Source organism: Perognathus longimembris, chromosome 14 (genome assembly GCF_023159225.1).
Source record: "Perognathus longimembris pacificus isolate PPM17 chromosome 14, ASM2315922v1, whole genome shotgun sequence".
In the NCBI taxonomy this organism is placed as follows: Eukaryota; Metazoa; Chordata; class Mammalia; order Rodentia; family Heteromyidae; genus Perognathus; species Perognathus longimembris.
This window is the reverse complement of record NC_063174.1, coordinates 51,752,381-51,774,618: the sequence shown is the minus strand read 5'-3', so window position 1 is coordinate 51,774,618 and position 22,238 is coordinate 51,752,381. Positions and strand designations below refer to the sequence as shown.

Here is a 22,238-nt window from a genome sequence, read left to right as displayed (position 1 = left end):
TGTCTTCAAAGAAAAGCATAAGGTATGAGCCTGTCCTAACTCTGTTAATCTAGTCCATTTTCGAGTTGTACCATGAATATATCCATATGGTTTTCATGCACACAGTAATTTTTAACCTTTTTCTGATTTCAGGTCTCTGTCAGTGGAATCGAGTGGGATTACATTGCTACCCAGGGTCCGCTGCAGAATACCTGTCAGGATTTCTGGCAGATGGTATGGGAGCAGGGAGTTGCCATTATAGCGATGGTGACGGCGGAGGAGGTAGGCCCTCCTTTCTCTTCCTTGCTTTCCTTGGTCTGCAGAGGAAAGGGCAGGCGGGACTGGGGCTCTGTATCCCAGGCCCGCTGGGTCTACGCCGGAAGGTGTGCTGCTGTTGAGCCCTGCTTCTCTCTCACAGGAGGGTGGAAGGGAGAAGAGCTTCAGGTACTGGCCACGACTTGGTTCCAGGCATAACACCGTCACCTATGGAAGGTTTAAGATCACCACCCGCTTCCGCACCGACTCTGGCTGCTATGCCACCACAGGCTTGAAGATGAAGCACCTCCTCACGGGACAGGAGAGGACAGTGTGGCACCTCCAGTACACAGACTGGCCCGAGCACGGCTGCCCTGAAGACCTCAAGGGCTTTTTATGTAAGTGTCTCTGTTCTCGGAACAGCTTTGGACTTGCTTCTGAAATTGTTTTCTTAGGTTGCCTCTTATAAACTTGGAAGTTGGGTTAGTTTTAAAAAAATATTATTTTTATTGTTTTTACAATTCTTTTTGTGCCAGTACTAGGGCTTGAACTCAGGGTGTGGGGCGCTGTCCCTGAGCTTTGTGCCCAAGGCTAGTGCTCTACCACTTAGAGCCACAGCTCCACTTTGGTGTTCTGGTGGTTAATTAAAGAATCTCATGGACTTTCCTGCCTAGGCTGGCTTTGAATTAGGATCCTCAGATCTCAGTCTCCTGAGTAGCTAGGATTATAGGCACGAGCCACTAGAGCCTGGTTATCTGCTGTATTCTTAACAGTGGATATGAACATGCTTTTTTTTATGTCACTGATTCTTTATAGCGTACCTTGAAGAGATCCAATCTGTTCGACGCCATACAAATAGTACAGGTGAACCAAAGAGCCCCAACCCTCCGCTGTTGGTCCACTGCAGTGCCGGAGTGGGAAGGACTGGCGTGGTCATTTTGTCAGAGATCATGATTGCCTGTCTGGAACACAATGAGGTGATGACTTGCTTAATTTAAGCCTGCCTTTTTCTGGTGGGAAGAATGGAGGGCTGGGAATAAGACTAGCAAGGAGAACAGTTGTTCTTTCTGAACCCATTTCCTGGGACTGTAGTGACCTCAGCATGTTATATATTGCTGACAAGACTACTTTTTGCAGATTTCTCAGCTCCAATCAGCAGACTGAAGACCTGAGAGGTCATGTAATGAGGCAGTTTAGTATTATCCAATTTATTTTTTTCAATTTGAACACAAAACTTTTTCCCACCAGGCCAACAACATTTGAAAGGGGATGAGTACAGCCCAATGCGCTCTGTGGGAAATGCTGAGCCAGGGACCGGGTGACTTGGCATTAGTGCATTTTCAGTCTTGGTATCTGGTAAGAGACAACTTAGAACCAGACCAAGTTAGTTGAGGAATAATCCATGTGGATATCATATAAATACATTATGTAATGTTAGTTTTTTTTTTTGTCCATTGTGGGGCTTGAACACGGGGCCTACTGTCCCTAAGATTTCCTGCTCAAGGCTGGTGCTCCACCACTCTGAGCCACAGCTCCACTTCTGGTTTCCTGGTGGTTAATGGAGATAAGAACCTCATGGAGTTTCCCGCCTGGTCTGGCTTTGCTCTGGGATCCTTAGATCTCAGCTTCCTGAGTAGCTAAGATTACAGGTGTGAGCCACAAGTGCCTGGCAGATATCCTAGTTGTAGTTAAAATGAGTGAGATGTAGGCCACTGGGTTAGAAGAGACTGCCCACATTCTAGCCAGCTTTCTAAGGAAGCACTGTACCACGTGAGCCACGCTTCCAGCAAGCTAGCTTTCTGCTAGGGCAGCAGCTTCCCCAGCCTTGGTCTCCCCCAGGGAGTGCATTCCCTTCACCACTGCTGCTCTTCCCTAGGTGTTGGACATCCCGAGAGTGCTGGATATGCTGAGGAAGCAGAGAATGATGCTGGTGCAGACCCTCTGCCAGTACACGTTTGTGTACAGAGTTCTCATTCAGTTCCTGAAAAGCTCCAGGCTCATCTAAGCTCCCACACTTCCTCACTGGGGACCCAGTCATGGGAAGCGTTTACAGCTGCCTAACTCACACTCTCTCCTCAACACTTGAGCCATGTGGAGATGCATCCGGAAAGGCCGGATGAATAGCTATGCACTGAAGGCAACATGCAAGGCACGAGGCTGAAGAAGGGGATTCGGGACCCCAGATCAGTGCTGGAGGACACAAGGACTCGGCTTGGAGGGTACTGTCCTGCCCTGGTCTGTCTGATTTGCAGTACTTGCACACATTTTGGAGATTGTATTTTCTAGACAATTCTGTTTTACTGAAGCTCCGCTGGGTAATTCTGGCAATCATAATGGCTCATAGATTTCTATCTAGAGCTAGTTTTTGATAATGGAATTTTATGACTAAAATATTTAGGGGCTTTCTCAGCTAGAAACTGAACGTTCTGTGGGGGTGATCCACAGATTGAGTGGTCCTTATATAAGTTTGTATTTAAAACCATGTTGTTATCTTTTGTTACTTAAAAAGAAAAAATCAAAAACACACACACACACAAAACCACCCTTGGGTGCTTCATGGTTTATTTACCAAGCCCAAAACTGTAATGAGAGTCTAAATGTGTTATTTTGAAGCATAGAAAGCATTTTTATATTCAGAAAATTTTTTATCCTAAAAGTTCTATATATTTGTACCCTCTATATTTTCCAAACAAGAACTCAACTTGTTACAATACTGAAACCAGTCAGTTCATGTAAAAGAAAGTTGAGAATGAAGGCACATTAATTTAAAATGTAGGAGAATCAGATTCACTTATTTTTTTTCAGTATTACTCATAAATCTAAATGAGTTTCACTTTTTGGGGGTTGGAAAAATGAAGTGAAAATTACACAGGATGGTTTTAAGCACTTTTGCAAAACAACCACAATCTGAGTTTCTATATATGTATTGCTTTATATTTGAAATAGTAATGATGGACATTGTTTCAGAAGTGTTTCAAAGAGAAGGATTAGTATGTAGGATGACGAGGGAGAGAAAGTGGCCTTTGATGGTCAGTGCTGGACATCTTAGTCTTTACAAAAACTGCAGTATTACCTTACTCAGACTTAGTGCCCAGTTAGGAGTGTGGGGGCTTGGGAATCTGGGGGGGCAGGGGGAACCCCTCAAGGCTATCCCTAGAGAATTCTAGGCCTCTCTCACTGTGCTGTCAATCTCAGTGGCTTACTGTTTTCTTAGAATTCTTCCACTGAAATAGTCTTTTTTTTTTTTTTTTCCTTTCAAGTTTAAGTTTGTATTATCATTAAAGAAACCTTGTAGAAACCAGGAGCTGGTGGCTCACGCCTGTAATCCTACTCAGGAACCTGAGACTGAAGGTCGCAATTCAAAGCCAGCCCAGGCAAAAAAGTTCACGAGACTCTTATCCCCAATTAACAAGCAAAAATCCAGACATGGAGATGTGGCTCAAGTGGTAGAGCACTAGACTTGAGCGAAAAAGCTGAGAGCACAAGACCTAGCTCAAGCTGTAGTACTAGCACACACATATACACACAAATATTGAGGAGGCTCTATTTTTTTTCCTAATAGAATGAGTTACAATAGTTGCACCTGTTCTCCAAAACACAGTCCAAATTTGTAAGGCCACCAGGCATTGCTGTGGTATTCAAGAGGTACTTAAATTTTAGCTCCTCAGTCCCCTAACTTTACTCCCAGCATCAGATTCAGGTACTTGACCCCCTTACTCCATCTTGTTCGGGCCTATCCCACTGGGCGGATCCAGGCAGTATCTTTGGCCCAGGCTCAGGTGGCCTTGTCCACAGTAACTATTGAGCCTGTGAGAATGAAGTGGTACATTTATATTAAGAGCCATCTCCTCTTCCCTTCTGAGGCTGTTTCCTCATAATAGAGAGCTTCCAGAATGTCTACCTGTGGTTATTTGGAGCAATTATGATATCCTAGGCATCGTTCTGGTTCCTGTACTAGTTCTAAAGCAGTTGAACTCACCACTGTGAGCATTAGAAAAGCCATCGTTGACGAGACAGGACTGGCATCTGCAGTGTGTGCCAGCCTAACCGATTTCCCTGGAAACCAGCTCCAGATACACCGAGGAAAGTAAACATGGAAAGTGCCCACACTTCTCAGGAGCAAGATGGCAATTTTAAATGTAAAACGGTTCTAAAAATCCTGTTTAAAGAATGATAGATACAAGTGAGAATGTTCAGAGAGAGCTCCCCAGAAAAATGGAGACAGATTTTTACAGCAAATTTCCCAGGTACAAACTATGGACAGCAACTTTTCTGAAGCTTTTTATTTTTCCAATGGTACGATTTAAAAAAAAATGCTTTTCTATCAGGCTTAAACATTTTGAAGTGTCCTGTTGACAAGAACATATTGTAAAATGGAAGTCTAATTAAAGAGTAATATATGACATATTTGTGTTCCTGTTGTAATAATTTGCTAAACATATCTCTTAAGAGGGCAAAGTCGTACTGATTAAATCTGTCACTCTTAAAAGCCTGTCACCTGGAAGAGCCAAGTAATTAAAATTTTTTAATCTAAGTTAGTTTGAAAAAGACGCTAAATCTCTATTATTGGGCTTTGAAAATTTTTTTTTTGGCCAGTCCTGGGCCTTGGACTCAGGGCCTGAGCACTGTCCCTGGCTTCTTCCCGCTCAAGGCTAGCACTCTGCCACTTGAGCCACAGCGCCGCTTCTGGCCGTTTTCTGTATATGTGGTGCTGGGGAATCGAACCTAGGGCCTCGTGTATCCGAGGCAGGCACTCTTGCCACTAGGCTATATCCCCAGCCCAAGGGCTTTGAAATTTTATGGTTTACCATGTCAGGATGTCACTATCTGTCAGATTCACACAATGCTTCATGTATCTTCTTGTCTTTTAGTTCCATATTAATTTTGTATCAAAATGTACATTGCCACAAGAACTAGGCAATATAAGTCAGTGCTCCTATTGACCAACGGACTGCCATCATGCAGGACAATTTGTTGAAATTTTGTAGATGGTAGTTTCGAGCACATTTAGCATTTTATAATATAATTTGGAATTCTAACTGCCCTTTTTATTTTCTTCTAGAACATCTACTGTAAAACACTCAGAAAGCCCTAGAATTTAGTGTTAAAACCTTTCGACAGGATCAGAAAAGAAACTGCACCTGTGATTCCTTAGAAACTTCCAGAAAGAGAAATGTTGGCTGGGAATGTGGCTTAGTGGTAGAGTTCTTCCCTAGCATGCATGAAGCCCTGGGTTCGATTCCTCAGTACCACATAAACAGAAAAAGCTGGAAGTGGCGCTGTGGCTCAAGTACTTAGAGTGCTAGCCTTGAGCAAAAGAAGCTCAAGCCCTGAGTTCAAGCCCCAGGACTGGCAACAAAACCAAAAAAACAACGAAGAGAAATGTCTAGCCAGAAACACAGAGAAGGGAAGAGAGTATAGCCATGTAGGGCTGTCTGATGCACTGACAAATGATGAGTGTGACACAGCCAGCTTCATTTCAGACAGGTTGATATGCTAGTGTTCACGATAGTAAAATGTATATATATTTACTATTATGTTATATATACATACACACACACACACACATATATAGGCTGGCCTTGGGAGCTTGAACTCCGGGCCTATATACTGCCCCTGAACTTATTTTGCTCAAGACCAGTGCACTGTCACTTCTGGCTTTTTCTGAGTAGTTTATTAGAGAGAAGTCTCACACATTTTTCTGCCAGGACTGGCCTCAAAACTGTAATCTTCAGATCTCAGACTCCTGAGTAGCTAGGATTACAGGTGTGAGCCATCAGTGCCAGACATAAAATACTATTTATAATATATAATACTATTTTGGTGATAAGAGATTGAAGTAGATCTATTTTAAAATGATGTACATATGTGTGTACACACATATATAAATATAGTAGAAACTCTTGGATATTAATTTATGGAATTTGCATCCAGCAAGGTTTTATGCAAAGTAAACAAAAGTGATCATGGTTCAAGGCTAGCCTGGACGGGAGACTCCCTTGGGATACTCCCTTTCTCAACCACTAGCTGTTCTAGCTCCGTGGAGGCTGAGAGTAGAAGGACTTGAACCAAAAAAACATTAACTCTGATCAACTCTGAGGGTTTCCTTTGGGAAGCAGTGGTTTGGCCAAAAGTTGGAGGCCACTGTTCTATGACTATTTGGGATAATATTCTTTATATCCTCCGAGTGGCTTGGTCTGAAAGTGTATATGACAGATATTTAATATTCAATTATATTATTGTAAATAGTTGAAAGCACATAATCAGAGGTGACTCTCCTGAGACTTAACAGTGAGGATTTTCCTCACTGTAAGGCGACGGTGGCGGGCACATCTGATAAAGTGCTGTCACTCACAAGAGATGGCAGTATTTCAGATGCTCAGAAGTGCCCCAGCTCACTCATAATGAAAAAGTTCCTTATTTTTGTTTTTGCCAGTCCTGGGGTTTGGGCTCGGGGTCTGAGCACTGTCCCTAGCTTCTTTTTGCTCAAGGCTAGCACTCTACCACTTGAGCCACAGCACCACTTCAGCTTTTTCTGTTTATGTGGTACTAAGAAATCAAACGCAGGGCTTCGTGCATGCAAAGCAAGCCCTCTACTGTGGGGTTTTTAATGTTGGGGGAAAGTGAGAACAAGCAAAGTCAAAGACACTATAAGAAAGGTGTAAGCTATTTCCCACTGAGAAGTCCAGGTCTGGGTAAAACATGCTCCTGGATTGCAGAACTTCAGGTGACCTCAGTGATTCCCACCTTTGGGCATCTGCCCCCTGTGTAATATCCTCACACCTCTTAAGTATGGGAGAATCCTGTGACTTTCTTACTTGAAACCCAAAACAAAGGCAAGGGTGATAGGAATATATCCCTGCGAGTACATTATATAAGACTCCATTTTGCTGGCAGTCTCCCTGGTTGTCTTATTAGCCTTGAAAAGGCACATAGCCACGTGCTATGTGCCTACTGGAAAATGAAGCTCTCAGATCTTTAACTGCAAGAAGAATTTTGCCAATAACTAAGGAGACTGGAAGCAGATGTTCCCCCTGCAAGTTGCAAGATCAAACCCCAGGAGCTGCCTTGACTGCAGTCTTGGGAGATGCAGAGCAAAGGACTTCACCTACATTGCTTAGATTCCTGAGATAGTAATAAATATGTGTTGTGTGAATCCACTAAATTTATAGCCTTTTATTAATCAGCATTGAAAACTACATACAAATGTTAACATAGAAGACAAACAAAGAAAATATATTGAGTTACTGGCCACGTGGGGTATTTATTGATGATCAAACTTCCAAAGCGCAATCGTCAATGCTCATTCCCATGATTTGAAGAGTTGGTAATTCCTTGCCATGATTATTATCGCCTTTCATGCCAGAGGCCTGACCAGACAGCAACAGTGATGTGTTAAGAGAGTATAAGTCACTGGAAGTCTCAGCCTTTTCAGTGTCACTGTCAACTTCAATGACATCCACAGAGGTTTCGTGGTCTGTTGAAGGCTCTGAGATTCCTGGATGGTTTTCACCCCAAGTTGCTAGTCCAAGATTGTTTTTTTCACTTACCTGTTCAACTGTGACCTTTTCTGAATAGTTTGGCTTACAGAGGGGCAAGAAAAATTCACTGGTTGAGGAGAACATCTCATTCTGGTCCTTGGGTGCAGACAGTAACATATCCAAAGCCTTTTGGTACTGTCGATATTCCTGCTGAAGTGCTATGTCAGTTTCGTTTTTAAATGCATTTTGTTTTGAATTCATAGCCTTTGAAAGGTCAAGCACATTCAGTATGTTGACATCATTTAGCTTGCCTGAACTTTCCTCACATGGGCAGCCCAAGTCCATCTTCAGGCCCTGCAGCAGGCAGCGCATTTTCCCCTAGGATTCAGAAAGTAATTATGTAATTGTAAGACTCCTTTTCTTAAGCTAATGGAACTTAATGACTTTGGTCTGCAGCACTGCTCTCAGGGAGATTAGTACTTTTCACTCTCCTGCTCCTTCCACATCCCCACACGATATGATAGTAGTCTTGAGTACAAAAACTCAGGGATAGCACCTAGGACCTGAGCTTAAGCCTCAGGACCCTCCCCCCTCTCCCCCCCCCCACCTGTCCTCACCCCCATCCCTGTCCCCCAAACAACAACAAAACAAAACTTTAAAATATCTACATTAGAATTTTCTAGTTTCTAGACAAACCTCTTCCAAATGGTATTTATTTTCTTCTATGTGTCGCTCAAATAGTCGTTCTAAAAACCTACAAATAAACAAAAATGTTAATGTTTCAAAACTATTTTAATGTCTTAAAACCAATGACAGAGCCTCTGGTGGCTCATGACTATAATTCTACGAGGTGAGCACTTTATCACTAGGCTATATTCCCAGCCCGTGTCTATTATTCTAATTACTTAGGAGGCTAAGATCTGAGAATGTAGCCCAGGCAAGGAAGTCTGTGAGACTCTACCTGTAATCACCAAAAAGCTGGAAGAGGAGTTGTAGCTCAAATGGTGAGTGCTAGTCCTGAGCAACCAAGCTCATGGACAGCACCCAGGCCCTGAGTTCAAGCTCCAGTACTGGCGCATGCAGCACACATGCATGTATACACACAAATATATATACACAAATCCTGCAGTGAATAAGCTTATAATTCTAAGAGAAAAATGTAACATTTTAAGTATAAACCCAAGTTTTGTATGCAATGGTTTTGTGGCTAGAACACTATTAAAATTGACCATCTTTAGCATTTTAATTAAAAAATTTTAGTTATTTTTAAATTTGATTTTAGAAGCTTTTTTGTTTGAAACGGTCTTGCTATAGAGCCAAGACTGGCTTTCAACTCGTAGTCTTCCTGCCTTTGCCTCCAAGTGCTGGGATTATAGTTGTGCACCACGATGCTCAGTTTTCAACCATTTTCCTCCCCATTTCCTGGAATTCATTTGGATAAATACTATTTTTTATGATCAGAGGCACAGAGGCGTTGTGCCTTTCTGGTCCTCCCCTAAGAGTATTCTCCTTTGGTCTCCTTTGGTCTCACTGTGTGTGAATACCAGGAGTCCTATATAATCATGTCCTGGTGTATTTTAGATCTAGCTTCTGTGTCTGAGAGAAAACTTGCACCATTTGTCTCTCTGAGCTTGGTTTACCTTACTTACAATGATTTGTTCTAGGTCCATTCACTCCCCTCCAAATTCAACTTTTTATTTATTTTTGTTGGACCTGGGGATTGAACTCAGGGCCTGGGCTCTGCCCCTGAGCCTCTTTGTGTTCAAGGCTAACACTCTACCACTTGAGCCATAGCATCACTTTTGGCTTTTTCTGTGTAGTTTACTGGAGATAAGAGTCTCACGGACTTTTCTGCCCAGGGTGGCACTGAACCGCTATCCTCAGATCTCGGCCTCCTGAGTAGCTAATTATAGGCGTGAGCCACTGGTGCCTAGCTCAACCATTTTTAAAAGTACTGTTCAGTATTAAGTATATTCACATTGTTGAAAAAAATATCTTTAAAACTTTTTCATTTCATGAAACTCTATTATGTAAACTTAAAAAAATCAACTTTTATAAAACTTAGATCTTTTGGGATAGCTATGTATACCAGTGGTGAAAGTCTCTGCCTTAAATTTTAAATACTTGATACAGAGATAGAAATAATGCACTAGAAATGTCTGCACTTGCTTGCTGTTGCAATTGAGAAAACATGAGAATCGCAGGGGCATGTGCTATACAACATGAAGTAGGACCTGGTGCTCAGCAAGCTTTAGACCCAGACATGTTCACGCTGGATTCAGCAGTTTCCTTAAGACACACAGTATTTGTCAGGGCTGTGAGTGTGGCTCAAAAGCCTCCTTTGCAAGGCGAGTCCAAGGCCTTGAGTTCAAACCCCAGTACAAGAAAGACAGACATCTGATCGGGCAAGCTTTCCATTTCACTTAGCATGCAAGCCTAGCTTTTGATTTGTTCTTATTTTACAAGATCCCATAGTAGCAACAGTTACAACAATGCTTTTCATTCCCATGGTGGTGACATGGTAAAATGGAGTTCTGCCCCATGAAGCAAAACAAACAAAAAACCCCTCAATTTATTTTGTCCATCTGTTATAACCAAAGAGATAAGAGTATTTAAATAAAATCATTTTTCAGGCTGGGAATATGGCCTAGTGGCAAAGTGCTCGCCTTGTATACATGAAGCCCTGGGTTCGATTCCCCAGCACCACATATATAGAAAACGGCCAGAAGTGGCGCTGTGGCTCAAGAGGTAGAGTGCCAGCCTTGAGCAAAAAGAAGCCAGGGACAGTCTCAGGCCCTGAGTCCATGCCCTAGGTCTGGCAACAGAAACAAAACAAATAAAATCATTTTTCTTCTCTATAAGTCCCCCAAATTATGAATTTGCCCTGAAGTATGAATTAAGGAATCTTTATAACTTGGTATCAACACAAATATGATCTAAAAAACCCAATACTTTTTAATATGTAGCAGAAACACAAAAATTAACATTATATGAAAAATATTTAATGTACATTCAACTATCACAAATAAAAGTAAAAAACTAACCTGTTGGAAAACAGACCAAGTCTCAAAATTTCTTCTGTTACATCTTCGATGAAATTCAGATACAAAAGCTCTTCTTCACTGCAAAGGTAAGGCAACACAGTCTTAAACTATGACACACTGACATCGAAAACTGTAGGAAACATATGTCCCTCATCAGACTTACCTGTTTGTACTGTTACAAACATTCTATTAGTATTATCAGGTGGACATTAGGAATCAAATATGCCTGGGTTCTCAAATTAGACAAAAATATTTACTAAAAGAAATCATTATTGAATGGGGTAAAACTTAATAGCTTTCTACAACATTTGGAGCAATGAAAGAATCATCAGAGCCTGGCACTGGTGGCTCACACCTGTAATCCTAACTACTTAGGAGGCTGAGATCTGAGGATCATGGTTCAAAGCCAGCTCAGGCAGGAAAGTCTGTGAAACTCTTATCTCCAATTAAAAACCCAAACCAAACAAAACAAAAAACAAAGCGGGAAGTGGAGCTGTGGCTCAAAGTGGTAGGTGCTAGCCTTGAGTTAAAAAGCTTAGGGACAGTGCCCAAGCCTTGAGTTCAAGCCCCATGACTGACACCTTCCCCTACCCAACCCTACCCCCAAACCCTATCAGAATTAAGAGAGAAAGGCTAACCAGTGTGGTGGGGGGAGCGAAAGGGGGGAGCAGGGGAGTTACCAGCATTTGCATTTCCTTCTGCAGAGCACCTGCAGGAGGGCTGCCAGGCCAGGAGCAGGAGTTGTAACTTGATAGCCTCATTGCTCCCAGGATGGCATCTTGCCTTAGGTGAGGAAAGTTACTGAGCAGGACAACTTCTTTTATTCCCTCTCCATGTGGAGGACAGCCAGGAGCCAGTGCCTCACCCCTATAATCCTAATAGTTACTTTGGAGCTCTGAGGATTATGGTTTAAAGCCAGCTAGGCAGGAAATTCCATTAGATTCCTAACTCCAATTAACCTGCAAAAAGCCTGAAGTAGAGGTGTGGCTCAAGTAGTAAACGTGTCAGTCGAGATCAGAAAATAAGAGGCCCTGAGCTCCCGTAATGGCATGAAAAATATGATGAAGGTAAACAAAAAGTAAGAGAAAAATTTGTGAACAAAAATCAAGTGGCAATTTTTTTTTTTGCCAGTCCTGGGGCTTGGACTCAGGGCCTGAGCACTGTCCCTGGCTTTTTTGCTCAAGGCTAGCACTCTACCACTTGAGCCACAGCGCCACTTCTGGCCATTTTCTGTATATGTGGTGCTGGGGACTTGAACCCAGGGCCTCATGTATATGAGGCAGGCACTCTTGCCACTAGGCCATATCCCCAGCCCCAATTTTTAATTACTTGGATACATTTATTATACCACCTCATGAGGTAACTATATCTTAGCTATTACAAGAACAATAAATTAGTGAACTAATATAAGATGCAAATAACCTGAATTACTCAATGAAAAAGGAAATAAGAGGAGGAAACTAAAAAAATAGATAAACATGTATAGAAACACTATTAAATGTATTAAAACTGATTGATACATAGGGACTTACTTAAAAGCAGCCAAGTAGGAAATAGATTACTGACAAAATGTAATGTAGCTAAAACAGTAAAATCTACAATTAAGTCTGCAAAGACCTGATGAGTTATAAACCTCTAGGGAGAGAATCCTGGGTTGCTGAACTGCTAAAAATGTTCGTTTTTCTAAAGCTCTTATTTTAACCAATAAGAGTAAAAATTATAGGTACTAGGGGCTGGGGATATAGCCTAGTGGCAAGAGTGCCTGCCTCGGATACATGAGGCCCTAGGTTCGATTCCCCAGCACCACATATACAGAAAACGGCCAGAAGTGGCGCTGTGGCTCAAGTGGCAGAGTGCTAGCCTTGAGCGGGAAGAAGCCAGGGACAGTGCTCAGGCCCTGAGTCCAAGGCCCAGGACTGGCCAAAAAAAAAAAAAAAAAAAAATTATAGGTACTAATGATTGGATATAGTAGATTTTAGTAACATGAGACAAATTTCTACTGAAGATAAAATTGATTGACAATTATTCCAGAAATTCTGGTCATTTTCTCTAATTCAGCACATATCACACAAATGATGCTTCAAAGCTGGTTATGAGGGATGAATGTTCATTCCCGATGTATTTTGTAAGGGGCTCTATTTTTGTTGTTGTTTTACATTTTCTCTCTGAGACTGGACTCAAACGGACTATCTGACGCTTTTATGATCATTGGCAGTCCCCCTACCACCTGAGCCAGCCTCCAACCCCAAGCTCTATGATTTTTTTTTTTTTTTTCCCCCCAGTCCTGGGCCTTGGACTCAGGGCCTGAGCACTGTCCCTGGCTTCTTTTTGCTCAAGGCTAGCACTCTGCCACTTGAGCCACAGCGCCACTTCTGGCCGTTTTCTGTATACGTGGTGCTGGGGAATTGAACCCAGGGCTTCATGTATAAGAGGCAAGCACCCTTGTCACTTAGGCCATATTCCCAGCCCCCTATGATTTTTAATCACTAGGGAAAGAAGAGGTTCATAGGCTTACTCAGAGTACTGTTTGTTCTTTGGAGGAAGCGGCGTAGAATACTGATAGACTGTCCTAGAAGGAAGGAGAAGATTAAAATACATTAGCCAACAATGGCTGGCATACAAGTAGACTGTAATGCACGAGTAATAGTACATACAATAAGTCGGTGACATGATACATTAGTCATGGTGTACTTTGGAAATTTTCCAAGCACTTTAATATCTACAATGTAACTTATTTTTGTGTGAGTGTTACTACTGGGACTTGGAACACAGAGCCTTGCGGTCTTGCTCACCTTTTTTGATCTTGGCTTGGTATTCTACCATTGAAGCTGCATCATCACTTCTGGTTTTTTGCTGGTTAACTGGAGTAAGTCTCATAGATTTGTCTACCTGAGCTGGCCCCAAACTTTGATCCTCAGATTTCAGCCTCATGAGTAGTCAGAATTACAGATGTAAGCCACTCACACATGGCTTCAAAAAATGTAATATAATCTTTTTTATATTATTATTATATTATTATTATAAAGGTGATATATAGAAGGGTTACAGTTACATAAGTGAAGTTATGAGTACATTTCTTTTTGGGTAAAGCCATGTCTTCCCTTGCTCTCTCCCAGTTTTCCCCCGTCTCCACCTAATTTATTCTTCTAAACAATCTGGTTAGGTGCTTTGCCTAGGTATTATATTTCCCATTTCCCAAGGAATTCACCATGCCTCAGTGAGACTGTGGTTTGTCAAGGCTAATGCCACCAAGTAACAAAGATGGGTTTTGAAATTGTTTTTCTTACTCTAGGAAATGGAAACGAGTTTTTTTTTCCTTTTCTGGTGTTTTTCTTTTCTTTCTTCTCTCTCCTCTCTCTCTCTCTCTCTCTCTCTCTCTCTCTCTTCTCTCTCTCTCTCTCTCTCTCTCTCTCTCTTTCTTTTTGTTGGTCCTAGGGCTTGAACTCAGGGCCTGGGCACTGTCCTTGAGCTTCTTTCTGCTCAAGGCTAGCACTCTACTACTTGAGCCACAGCACCACTTCAGCTTTTTCTGAGTAGTTTAATGGGGATAAGAATCTCACAGACTTTTCTGCCTGGGCCAAGACCCTCAGATCTCAGCCTCTTTAGTAGATAGGATTATAGGTGTGAGCCATTGGTTCCAGGCTTTTTTTTTTTTTTATCCTGTTTGTTCATTTATATGTCTTTGGGAGAGTAAGGGGAGGCACAGAATTGGAGGGAAAAAGGGTGAAAAATGCAGCAATGGAACTCACTGGACACTGCTGAAAATAAACTATACAACTTGTGGGTGAGGATGGGAGGGGAAAAATGGAAGAGAGCAAGGGAAGGAGTGACATTGTCCCAAAAGAAATGTACTTTACATGACTTAGATAAGTGTGATTGCTCTGCACATCACCTTTATAATAACACTTAAAAATTTTTACGAGGCAAGCACTTTTTTTTTTTTTGGCCAGTCCTGGGGCTTGGACTCAGGGCCTGAGCACTGTCCCTGGCTTCTTTTTGCTCAAGGCTAACACTCTACCACTTGAACCACAGCGCCACTTCTGGCCATTTTCTGTTTATGTGGTGCTGGGGAATTGAACCCAGGGCTTCATGTATATGAGACAAGCACTCTTGCCACCAGGCCATATCCCCAGGCCTTAAAATTTTTTTAAAAGAAATGAAATTATAAAAAAATAAAGTTCTTAAAAAAACTATAGTGACACTACCCTAGCATAAACAATGACAATTTGAGGTAAATATAATGATAACACGAAAGCATATTTTCCTGTGGAAATTTTGGTTAAGCTACTCATTATGATAAATTTTGTCATTATTCAGCTGAACTTGATTTCAAGGTTGTAATTTTGGTATATACAATTATATTTTACTTCTTTTAGATAAAAACTACTAGATAAGATAAATATTCCCTTCTTTGGGTCGTTTTTATATTCACTACAGAGCAGGTCAAGTGTGGTTTATTAACATTAAGTCATGGGTGCTGAAGCATCCTAAGTTAAGGATGGGAGCTTAATAATCATTTGAGGCCCTAGTCCCAGAGGGCTCCCTGCTCCCTGACCACGGCTAGGGGGAGATACTCTAGCCAGGCAGGCCTGTGAGCACTCCTCTCTGCTTTGTACCTAACCTCCTTCTTGCCTTTTAAAAACTTTACCCTGTTTATCTCATGTCCAACCTCTTCCACTGGAAATGCACTTGATAGTGAAAGTATCATTTTAGGGCCTTTCCCAGCTATGAGGCTATCATTTGTATGTAGGTCTAACATTCCATAATTACTAAATGTGAGGAATAGTCTTTTTGGTTTTTTTTTTGGCCAGTCCTGGGGCTTGGTCTCAGGGCCTGAGCACTATTCCAGGCTTCTTTTTTTGCTCAAGGCTAGCTAGCACTCTGCTACTTGAGCCACAGCGTCACTTCTGGCCATTTTCTGTATATGTGGTGCTGGGGAATTGAACCCAGGGCTTCATGTATAGGAGGCAAGCACTTTTGCCACTAGGCCATATCCCCAGCCCAAGGATAGTCTTTGTTTGTTCTGCAGTATTGGGGACTGAGCTCAGAGAAAGTGTGGGCTACACCTCCAGCCCACTTTTTACTTCAGGTTATTTTCCAGGTAGGGTTTAGTTTTTAGTCTCAGGGCCAGCCTCAGACTGTTATCCTCCTATCTACAGCTCATCAGATACCATGCCTGTGAGAGGGCTTGCTAACTATTGCCCAGGCTGACCTTGAACTGTAATTCTTCCACTCTGTTTCCTAAGTAGTTGGAATTATGGCTGAGCAGCCACTGTGCCTGGCTCAGGTGCTGAGTGCTGAACCTAGAGCCCTGTACTGATGAAGTTATTTTAAGAGTGCCTTTATGACAGGGACAGTTCAAGCATTAACACCTGAGGAAAATCACAAGCTACATCCTTCAAATGGTGAGGTTCTTCTGTTCCTACTGTGCCATGTAAAGTGGCTAGCATCATAACCATGGAGAAATCATTTGTTACATGAATAGTGATGACAAATAATATAGTAGTGTCCCTCTTCCTTTGTGAGTGCACTGGCAAAATTAATTCATTGGTATCTTCATTTAGCACCCAATTTTGTAAAATTTCCTTAGTAAAACTTAACACTGTTGGAAAATTGTACAATGTAAAACTAGACTAGAGAACATACTTAAAATAGGACATGTTATGGAAAGCACATCAAGACTGTTGACTTCTTTCTCCTGTCAACCGCTCACCGTTGAGAGGGATGCTCCAGGGCGCCATCTTTAATCTCGTCCCACATGATGCTATATCCTTCAGAATCATATGTTGTACCATGAGATGCCTGGGCATGTAACAAAAACAATACATTTTTATTTAGCTCAAAGTGTATTATGAAAACAGAAATAAAATAAAATTTCAATAAAGTGAAGAAGTCCAGTAAAATCACTGATACACTATGGCAAAAAATGTTTTAGAAAAGTTGCTCTATCTAATCACTATTTTCTTATCGTTAAAATTATCATTAAGTAGTTATACAAAGGGGTTTCAATTCAACATGTCAGTTTATGAATACAATGATTCTTGATCAATGTCACCTACTCTATCATTCTCCCCCATCTCTCTTAACCCTACTCATCCTCAAGTTACCTGGTTCCATTTTCACATGTGGCTGTTGAATATTATGACTGTATTTGTCCACCATTCAAGTCTATGATTTTGAAAACAATATTTAATGCTTTTTATTCTGTCTAGCCAGCTAACCAATCATCCAAAGGCTAATAGCACATGAGGTCTCAGATTTGGCTGGACCTATGCCTATTCAGAAAGAGCTACGATCATTTGTAAACAGATAAACCTTCTGCATAGTGGCTATCCTACATGTACCATAAAGCTAAATATATATATATATGTATATATATATATATTCTAACACATACATGTTCTAAAGTCTAATGCATCTGCAAGTCAATGGGAGCAGTTCCAAAAGATGTTACATGTACTACCTGCTTTGTGTTCACTTCCAATTCTGACAAGTTCTTTGTCTCAGATGTCCCCAAATCAGAAGAACTAAAGCTATAATATTTAAAAAGATATGATGGTTACTCTTTCAAAATATTGACACTGGGATAACAAATTTCACTAATAAAAATGAACCCAACAGAATGAGATCCATCTATCCTTATAAAATGTGTTATTATCCTAATTAGGTAACCAGGAAATAGATATGAGTGGATTAAAAAAGGCTTCTTTTTCCATTTGTGAATAGTAACTAGGCCAGTTAAATGAAATGGGACTACTATCTTTGTAGTACTGATAAATATAATCACACAGGGATATTTATGTCTTCTCTTCTCTCTTCACTTGACAAGTTCAGTATATTGTAGCTCCAGTTACTTAAGTTAAATAGACATGGATTCATCTGCTATTAATGCATCTCTTATCTACACTGAAAGAAGTTTTATTTCCTAAAATCACTAAAACCCAGGACCTGATCAATCACTGATATAACATTATAAGGCTTGCCTTTTTCTTTATTCACTGGGCATGCGCCATGTAATCATGTACCAAGTGCTAGTGGGGATGAAAATGTTGCTGAGGGAAATTACACTTAATTTCCAGACATTCACCTCAGTTATTTCTGGACAGGTGTTGCAATACCAGTACCTGTCTGCAGGCAACAGAACCCATGGTTGGATATATGCCCTTTTCCCCCACATCTACTGTTATTAACATGAATAAATGTGCGTGCTTACACAAGTGCTGTCTGAAGTCATATACTGAGGATTCTTTGAAAGTATAGTTAAAAACAGGAAAGTTTTAGACCTGTGCTTGACACATTAATTATGGAACATTTGTAAGGAGCAAGTAAGGTAGCTTCTTTCAGCAATGACTGATAGTGCTAGTAAAGCACAGAATAGGAAAAGTCCTGTTAAACTCATTCCAATCAAGAGGAAGCAAGGGGGCTGGGGATATAGCCTAGTGGCAAGAGTGCCTGCCTCGGATACATGAGGCCCTAGGTTCGATTCCCCAGCACCACATATACAGAAAACGGCCAGAAGCGGCGCTGTGGCTCAAGTGGCAGAGTGCTAGCCTTGAGCGAGAAGAAGCCAGGGACAGTGCTCAGGCCCTGAGTCCAAGGCCCAGGACTGGCCAAAAAAAAAAAAAAAAAAAAAAAAAAGAGGAAGCAAGGAATATGGGTCAGTTAACTTAATTTTCTGAGCTTTCTATTGTTATATCATACCTGCTTAATTCAGTCTGGGTTTCAGCTTCTATCTGGCGATCTGTAAACTCCTTTTTTCGTTTGGCAGGTGTATAATATCGATACTGTGACAGGAAAGATTTTGCATTTGTTTTTAAAGTGCGTGGAGTGAATGGCAACTCTTTGTTGGAAAAGAGGTCAGAATGTTTTTCCAACAGATCCCCACTAGGTGCTTTTGAAATGACTAACTGAAATCTGTGGGCATTTGGGAGTGAACTCTTGGGCCTTCTGCTATTCATGGTCCCACAGCGTGATTTTCTGGGGGCTGGGATGGCATAATCCAGGCTGGGTGGACAGGAGCTGGAGCTCTTCTCGGTACCACTCTTGAAGACTTTAGCTGATTTATGTAGACTGAGGCGCAGTGTTTCTGAAGAAGGGACTTCTATTAGCACATCCGGGTCTTGTGGTTCCCCTGAGGGCTAAGAACATTTAATGTGACAGTTACCAGCTGTATTAGAGACTCATAAAATTATGGATCTCTATAAATTAATTAAAATGTATAATCTATTAAATCTTCACACCAATTTCTGAGTGGTAGAACAGCTGTTGTCTTTTTATGGGGGGCCTGGGGGGGAGGGAGTGAACCAAGCCTTGCATGTGCGAGGCTACCTGAGTATGCCCGGTCTGACCCTTATTTTATTGAGAAAAGACTGAGGTGCAGGGTGTCTCACAGATTCAAACAGAATCTGAGCCTTTGCACTTTACCATTACTTATTATCTATTTTTAAAACTCATTTGAAAATTAGGTAAGTTTTAGTGCTTTTTTGTGATACTGGGATTTGGAATCAGGACTTATCAGTTGCTAGGTAAGCACTCTACTCCTGTATTTTAGAGCCCTGTGTTTTGCTGGTTACTTAATTTAGAGAGAGAGAGAGAGAGAGAGAGAGAGAGAGAGAGAGAGAGAGAGAGAGAGAGAGTGTGTGTGTGTGTGTGTGTGTGTTTGCCAGTTGTGGGGCTTGAAGTTAAGGTTTGGGTACTGTCTCTTCAGCCTCTTTTGCTCAAGGCTAGCACTCTTTCACTTTGAGCCACAGCTCCACTTCCAGCCTTTTTTTTTTTTTTTTTTGGTAGTTTAGTGGAGATAAAAATATCACAGATTTTCCTGCCCCAGGTAGCTTTGAACTGTGATCTTCAGATCTCAGTCTCCTGAGTAGCTAGGATTACAGGTGTGAGCCACCAGTGCCTGGGCTTGCTCAAGGTTGATTTTGAGATAAGGTCTTGCTTTTTGCCTAGTAGTGTGCCTAGACTGCGATCTACCTATTTCAGGCTTCCCACAAGTGCTGGGATGACAGAATCTTGTCAGAGCATCCAGTTTCCCTCTATTAAGATGAAATCTCAGAGTGCTGGTAGTTGATACAGTAATCCTAGTCACTCAGGAAGTTGAGATCAGAGGATCAAGGTTCAAAACCAGCCCAGACAAGCAAGTCTGTGAGACTCATTTCCAACTAAAAGCCAGAGATGATTGTATGGCTCAAGGGTAGAGTGACAGCCTTGAGCAGAAAAGACAAGAGAGAGCATGAGGCTCTGAGTTTAAGTTCTAGTACTGTAACAAAACAAATGAAAACACAAAGAAAGATGACATCTCACAGACTTGATAGCAGTAGTTTTGGTTAGCAGTAGTTAGTAGTATTACTTGTAGAAGTATTTTTTTACTCAAGTAAAATGCCAAACAGTCTCTTTTAAGACACAGCTTGGTGGTAGAGTGCTTGCCTAGCAGGCACAAAGTTGTGGGTTCCATCCGCAGTGCTGTAAAAATAAAAAAAAAATGTATAATATATAATCACAAAATGAAAATATGCTTGTGAGTCAAGCATGGATGCCCAGATTCCCAGATGGTAAATTACAGCACGGAGCCCACGGCAGATTTATTCTGAAGCAAGCAGCTCTATTTCTGCAGCTTTTATCTATACACTAGCCTGGGGAGTTCTTAATCATATTCACTCCTTCCCCTGATGACTCCAACTCTATTTACAGCCCAGATCTCTTTCCTGACACAGATGCCTGCATCCAACTATTTACTGAATGTTCTAGATGTTCTAAAGACATCCTGAAGCAAGCATACCCAAACAAGCTCATACTTTGAATTACTCCCACCCCTGAAGAAAAGCTCACTTCATCCTGTTACTCTTATTTCCTTGAACAGTATAACGTCATTCTCCTAGATGTTCAAGCAGGAACCCAACAACTCTACTCCTCTCAAACCAGTCGCCAAGTCTGAGGGATAAATATTTCTCTCTTTCTCCCTTCTTCATCTTTATCTCTCTCTCTCTAGGTGGTACTGGGGTTTGAACAGGGGTCTCTCACTTGCTCAGCAGGCACTCTACAACTTGGGACATGCCCAGCATCTTCTCCTTCATTGGAGAAGGAGACTCATAAACTTTTTGATCCTGGCTGGCTTCGAACAAAGTAGCAAGCATTGCAGGAATGAGCCATCAGCTCTTGGCTAAAATAAGTATCTCTTAAATGTATTCCTGAGCTCTCTATACTGCCTTGGATCACCTTGTAAGTATTTTTCCAGATTACTACAAGTGTCTCATTATTCATATGCCATTCAGTGTAGCCTTTGTTAAGTTTATAATGATATAAACTCCCCAACCAAAATCCAAACTTCCTCCACATTTCTCAGTTTCATTGGTGTGGACAAATAGTCATTTTCTCTGAATACTGGTAAGTCACATTTTCATTTGAAATGAAAGTGTTACATCAGTTTAAAAAATGCAGCATTTAGTACCTGGTAAATGGAGCAGTGGTAGGCTCAACAACACGTGATGCGAGTTAGGGGCAGGAAACAGAACAGCTACTGACAGTCTCCTTCATGGCTGGAACCACAGGGGCGTACTATCACATCTGATTTAGTTGTTAAAATGAGGTCTCACTAACTTTTTGCCTTGGTGGGCTGGCCTCAAACTATGATCTGCCCAGCTCTGCCTCCAGAGGAGCTGAGATTACAGGAGTTCATTATTACACATGGACATTTAAGGAAAAAAAATTTTTTTTTGAGGTGGGGACTATGTTGCAAAGGCCTGCCTTACTTCTCTGCTAGCTGAGATTACATACATGAACCACAAAGCCTGGCTATAGTGTGGTGGTGTTCTCTATTAGATATATACGAAAATTGAAGAAGGCTAGAAAGCATTGGGGGGAAAAAAGGCAAACTGCATGGTGGCTGGTGACTGATGCAACTGCAAAGCTGTACTAGAGCAGGACATCACAGTGATCATGCGATAAAAAGGACGACCCTCCCCACCTGGCTGATCATGGTGACTGTTAGGTATTCCTTGCTTCATCTTAATAGGATCTAGCATTGACTCATCCATTAGCCTTGCAAACAGCCTATTCTCATTGGACATCTGATGTAGGGCACAAGAGAAAATCCCATCTAAGGACAGGAAAGTGGAGTAAACTCTATTTAGTGACAATTCTGGTCTTTTCCTAGAATTCCACATCTTGCCCCGCAAAACTCAAGAACAACCTTCTCTCCAATTCGAGTTTGTTCTTAAGACAGCTGTCTAAAATCCTAGAGAGACCATTCTCCCAAGAAGCTCATGCTCTCTTGAGTGTGTACTTTTGCTCTGTAATAAAACTTCCAATCTCTTTGTCTCATCTCTGAATTCTTTCTCAGTTCTTTGAAGAACGGAGAAACTCTGTGTGGAAGGTTATTTCTGGTCTGTTTGAGACCTTCCCAGGCTTTCCCACTGGCCACAAAATGCTTACAGGATGAATTTACAGGATGGAGGATTCTGTCCAAAATAATCTGGGATGG

General features: G+C 41.5%; 2 protein-coding genes across 4 annotated transcripts in view; one reads left to right on the top strand and one right to left on the bottom strand.

Annotated features, from left to right (window-relative positions):
* Ptpn21 (protein tyrosine phosphatase non-receptor type 21) overlaps positions 1 to 3,145 on the top strand; it is a 56,756-nt gene extending 53,611 nt beyond the window's left edge. The window contains 4 exon segments of the mRNA XM_048362889.1: positions 133 to 261; positions 398 to 632; positions 1,051 to 1,211; positions 2,111 to 3,145. Coding sequence (XP_048218846.1) covers positions 133 to 261; positions 398 to 632; positions 1,051 to 1,211; positions 2,111 to 2,239 — 654 coding nt within the window. The 3' untranslated portion in view covers positions 2,240 to 3,145.
* Positions 3,146 to 7,395: 4,250 nt separating this feature from the next.
* Spata7 (spermatogenesis associated 7) overlaps positions 7,396 to 22,238 on the bottom strand; it is a 28,589-nt gene continuing 13,746 nt past the window's right edge. For all 3 annotated transcript variants that reach the window (XM_048362349.1, XM_048362350.1, XM_048362351.1), the window contains 7 exons: positions 18,461 to 18,897; positions 17,223 to 17,292; positions 16,473 to 16,561; positions 13,275 to 13,328; positions 10,760 to 10,837; positions 8,412 to 8,469; positions 7,396 to 8,093 (listed from right to left, as the gene is read on the bottom strand). In XM_048362349.1, coding sequence (XP_048218306.1) covers positions 7,509 to 8,093; positions 8,412 to 8,469; positions 10,760 to 10,837; positions 13,275 to 13,328; positions 16,473 to 16,561; positions 17,223 to 17,292; positions 18,461 to 18,897 — 1,371 coding nt within the window. In that variant the 3' untranslated portion in view covers positions 7,396 to 7,508. The remainder of the gene's footprint in view (positions 8,094 to 8,411; positions 8,470 to 10,759; positions 10,838 to 13,274; positions 13,329 to 16,472; positions 16,562 to 17,222; positions 17,293 to 18,460; positions 18,898 to 22,238) is intronic.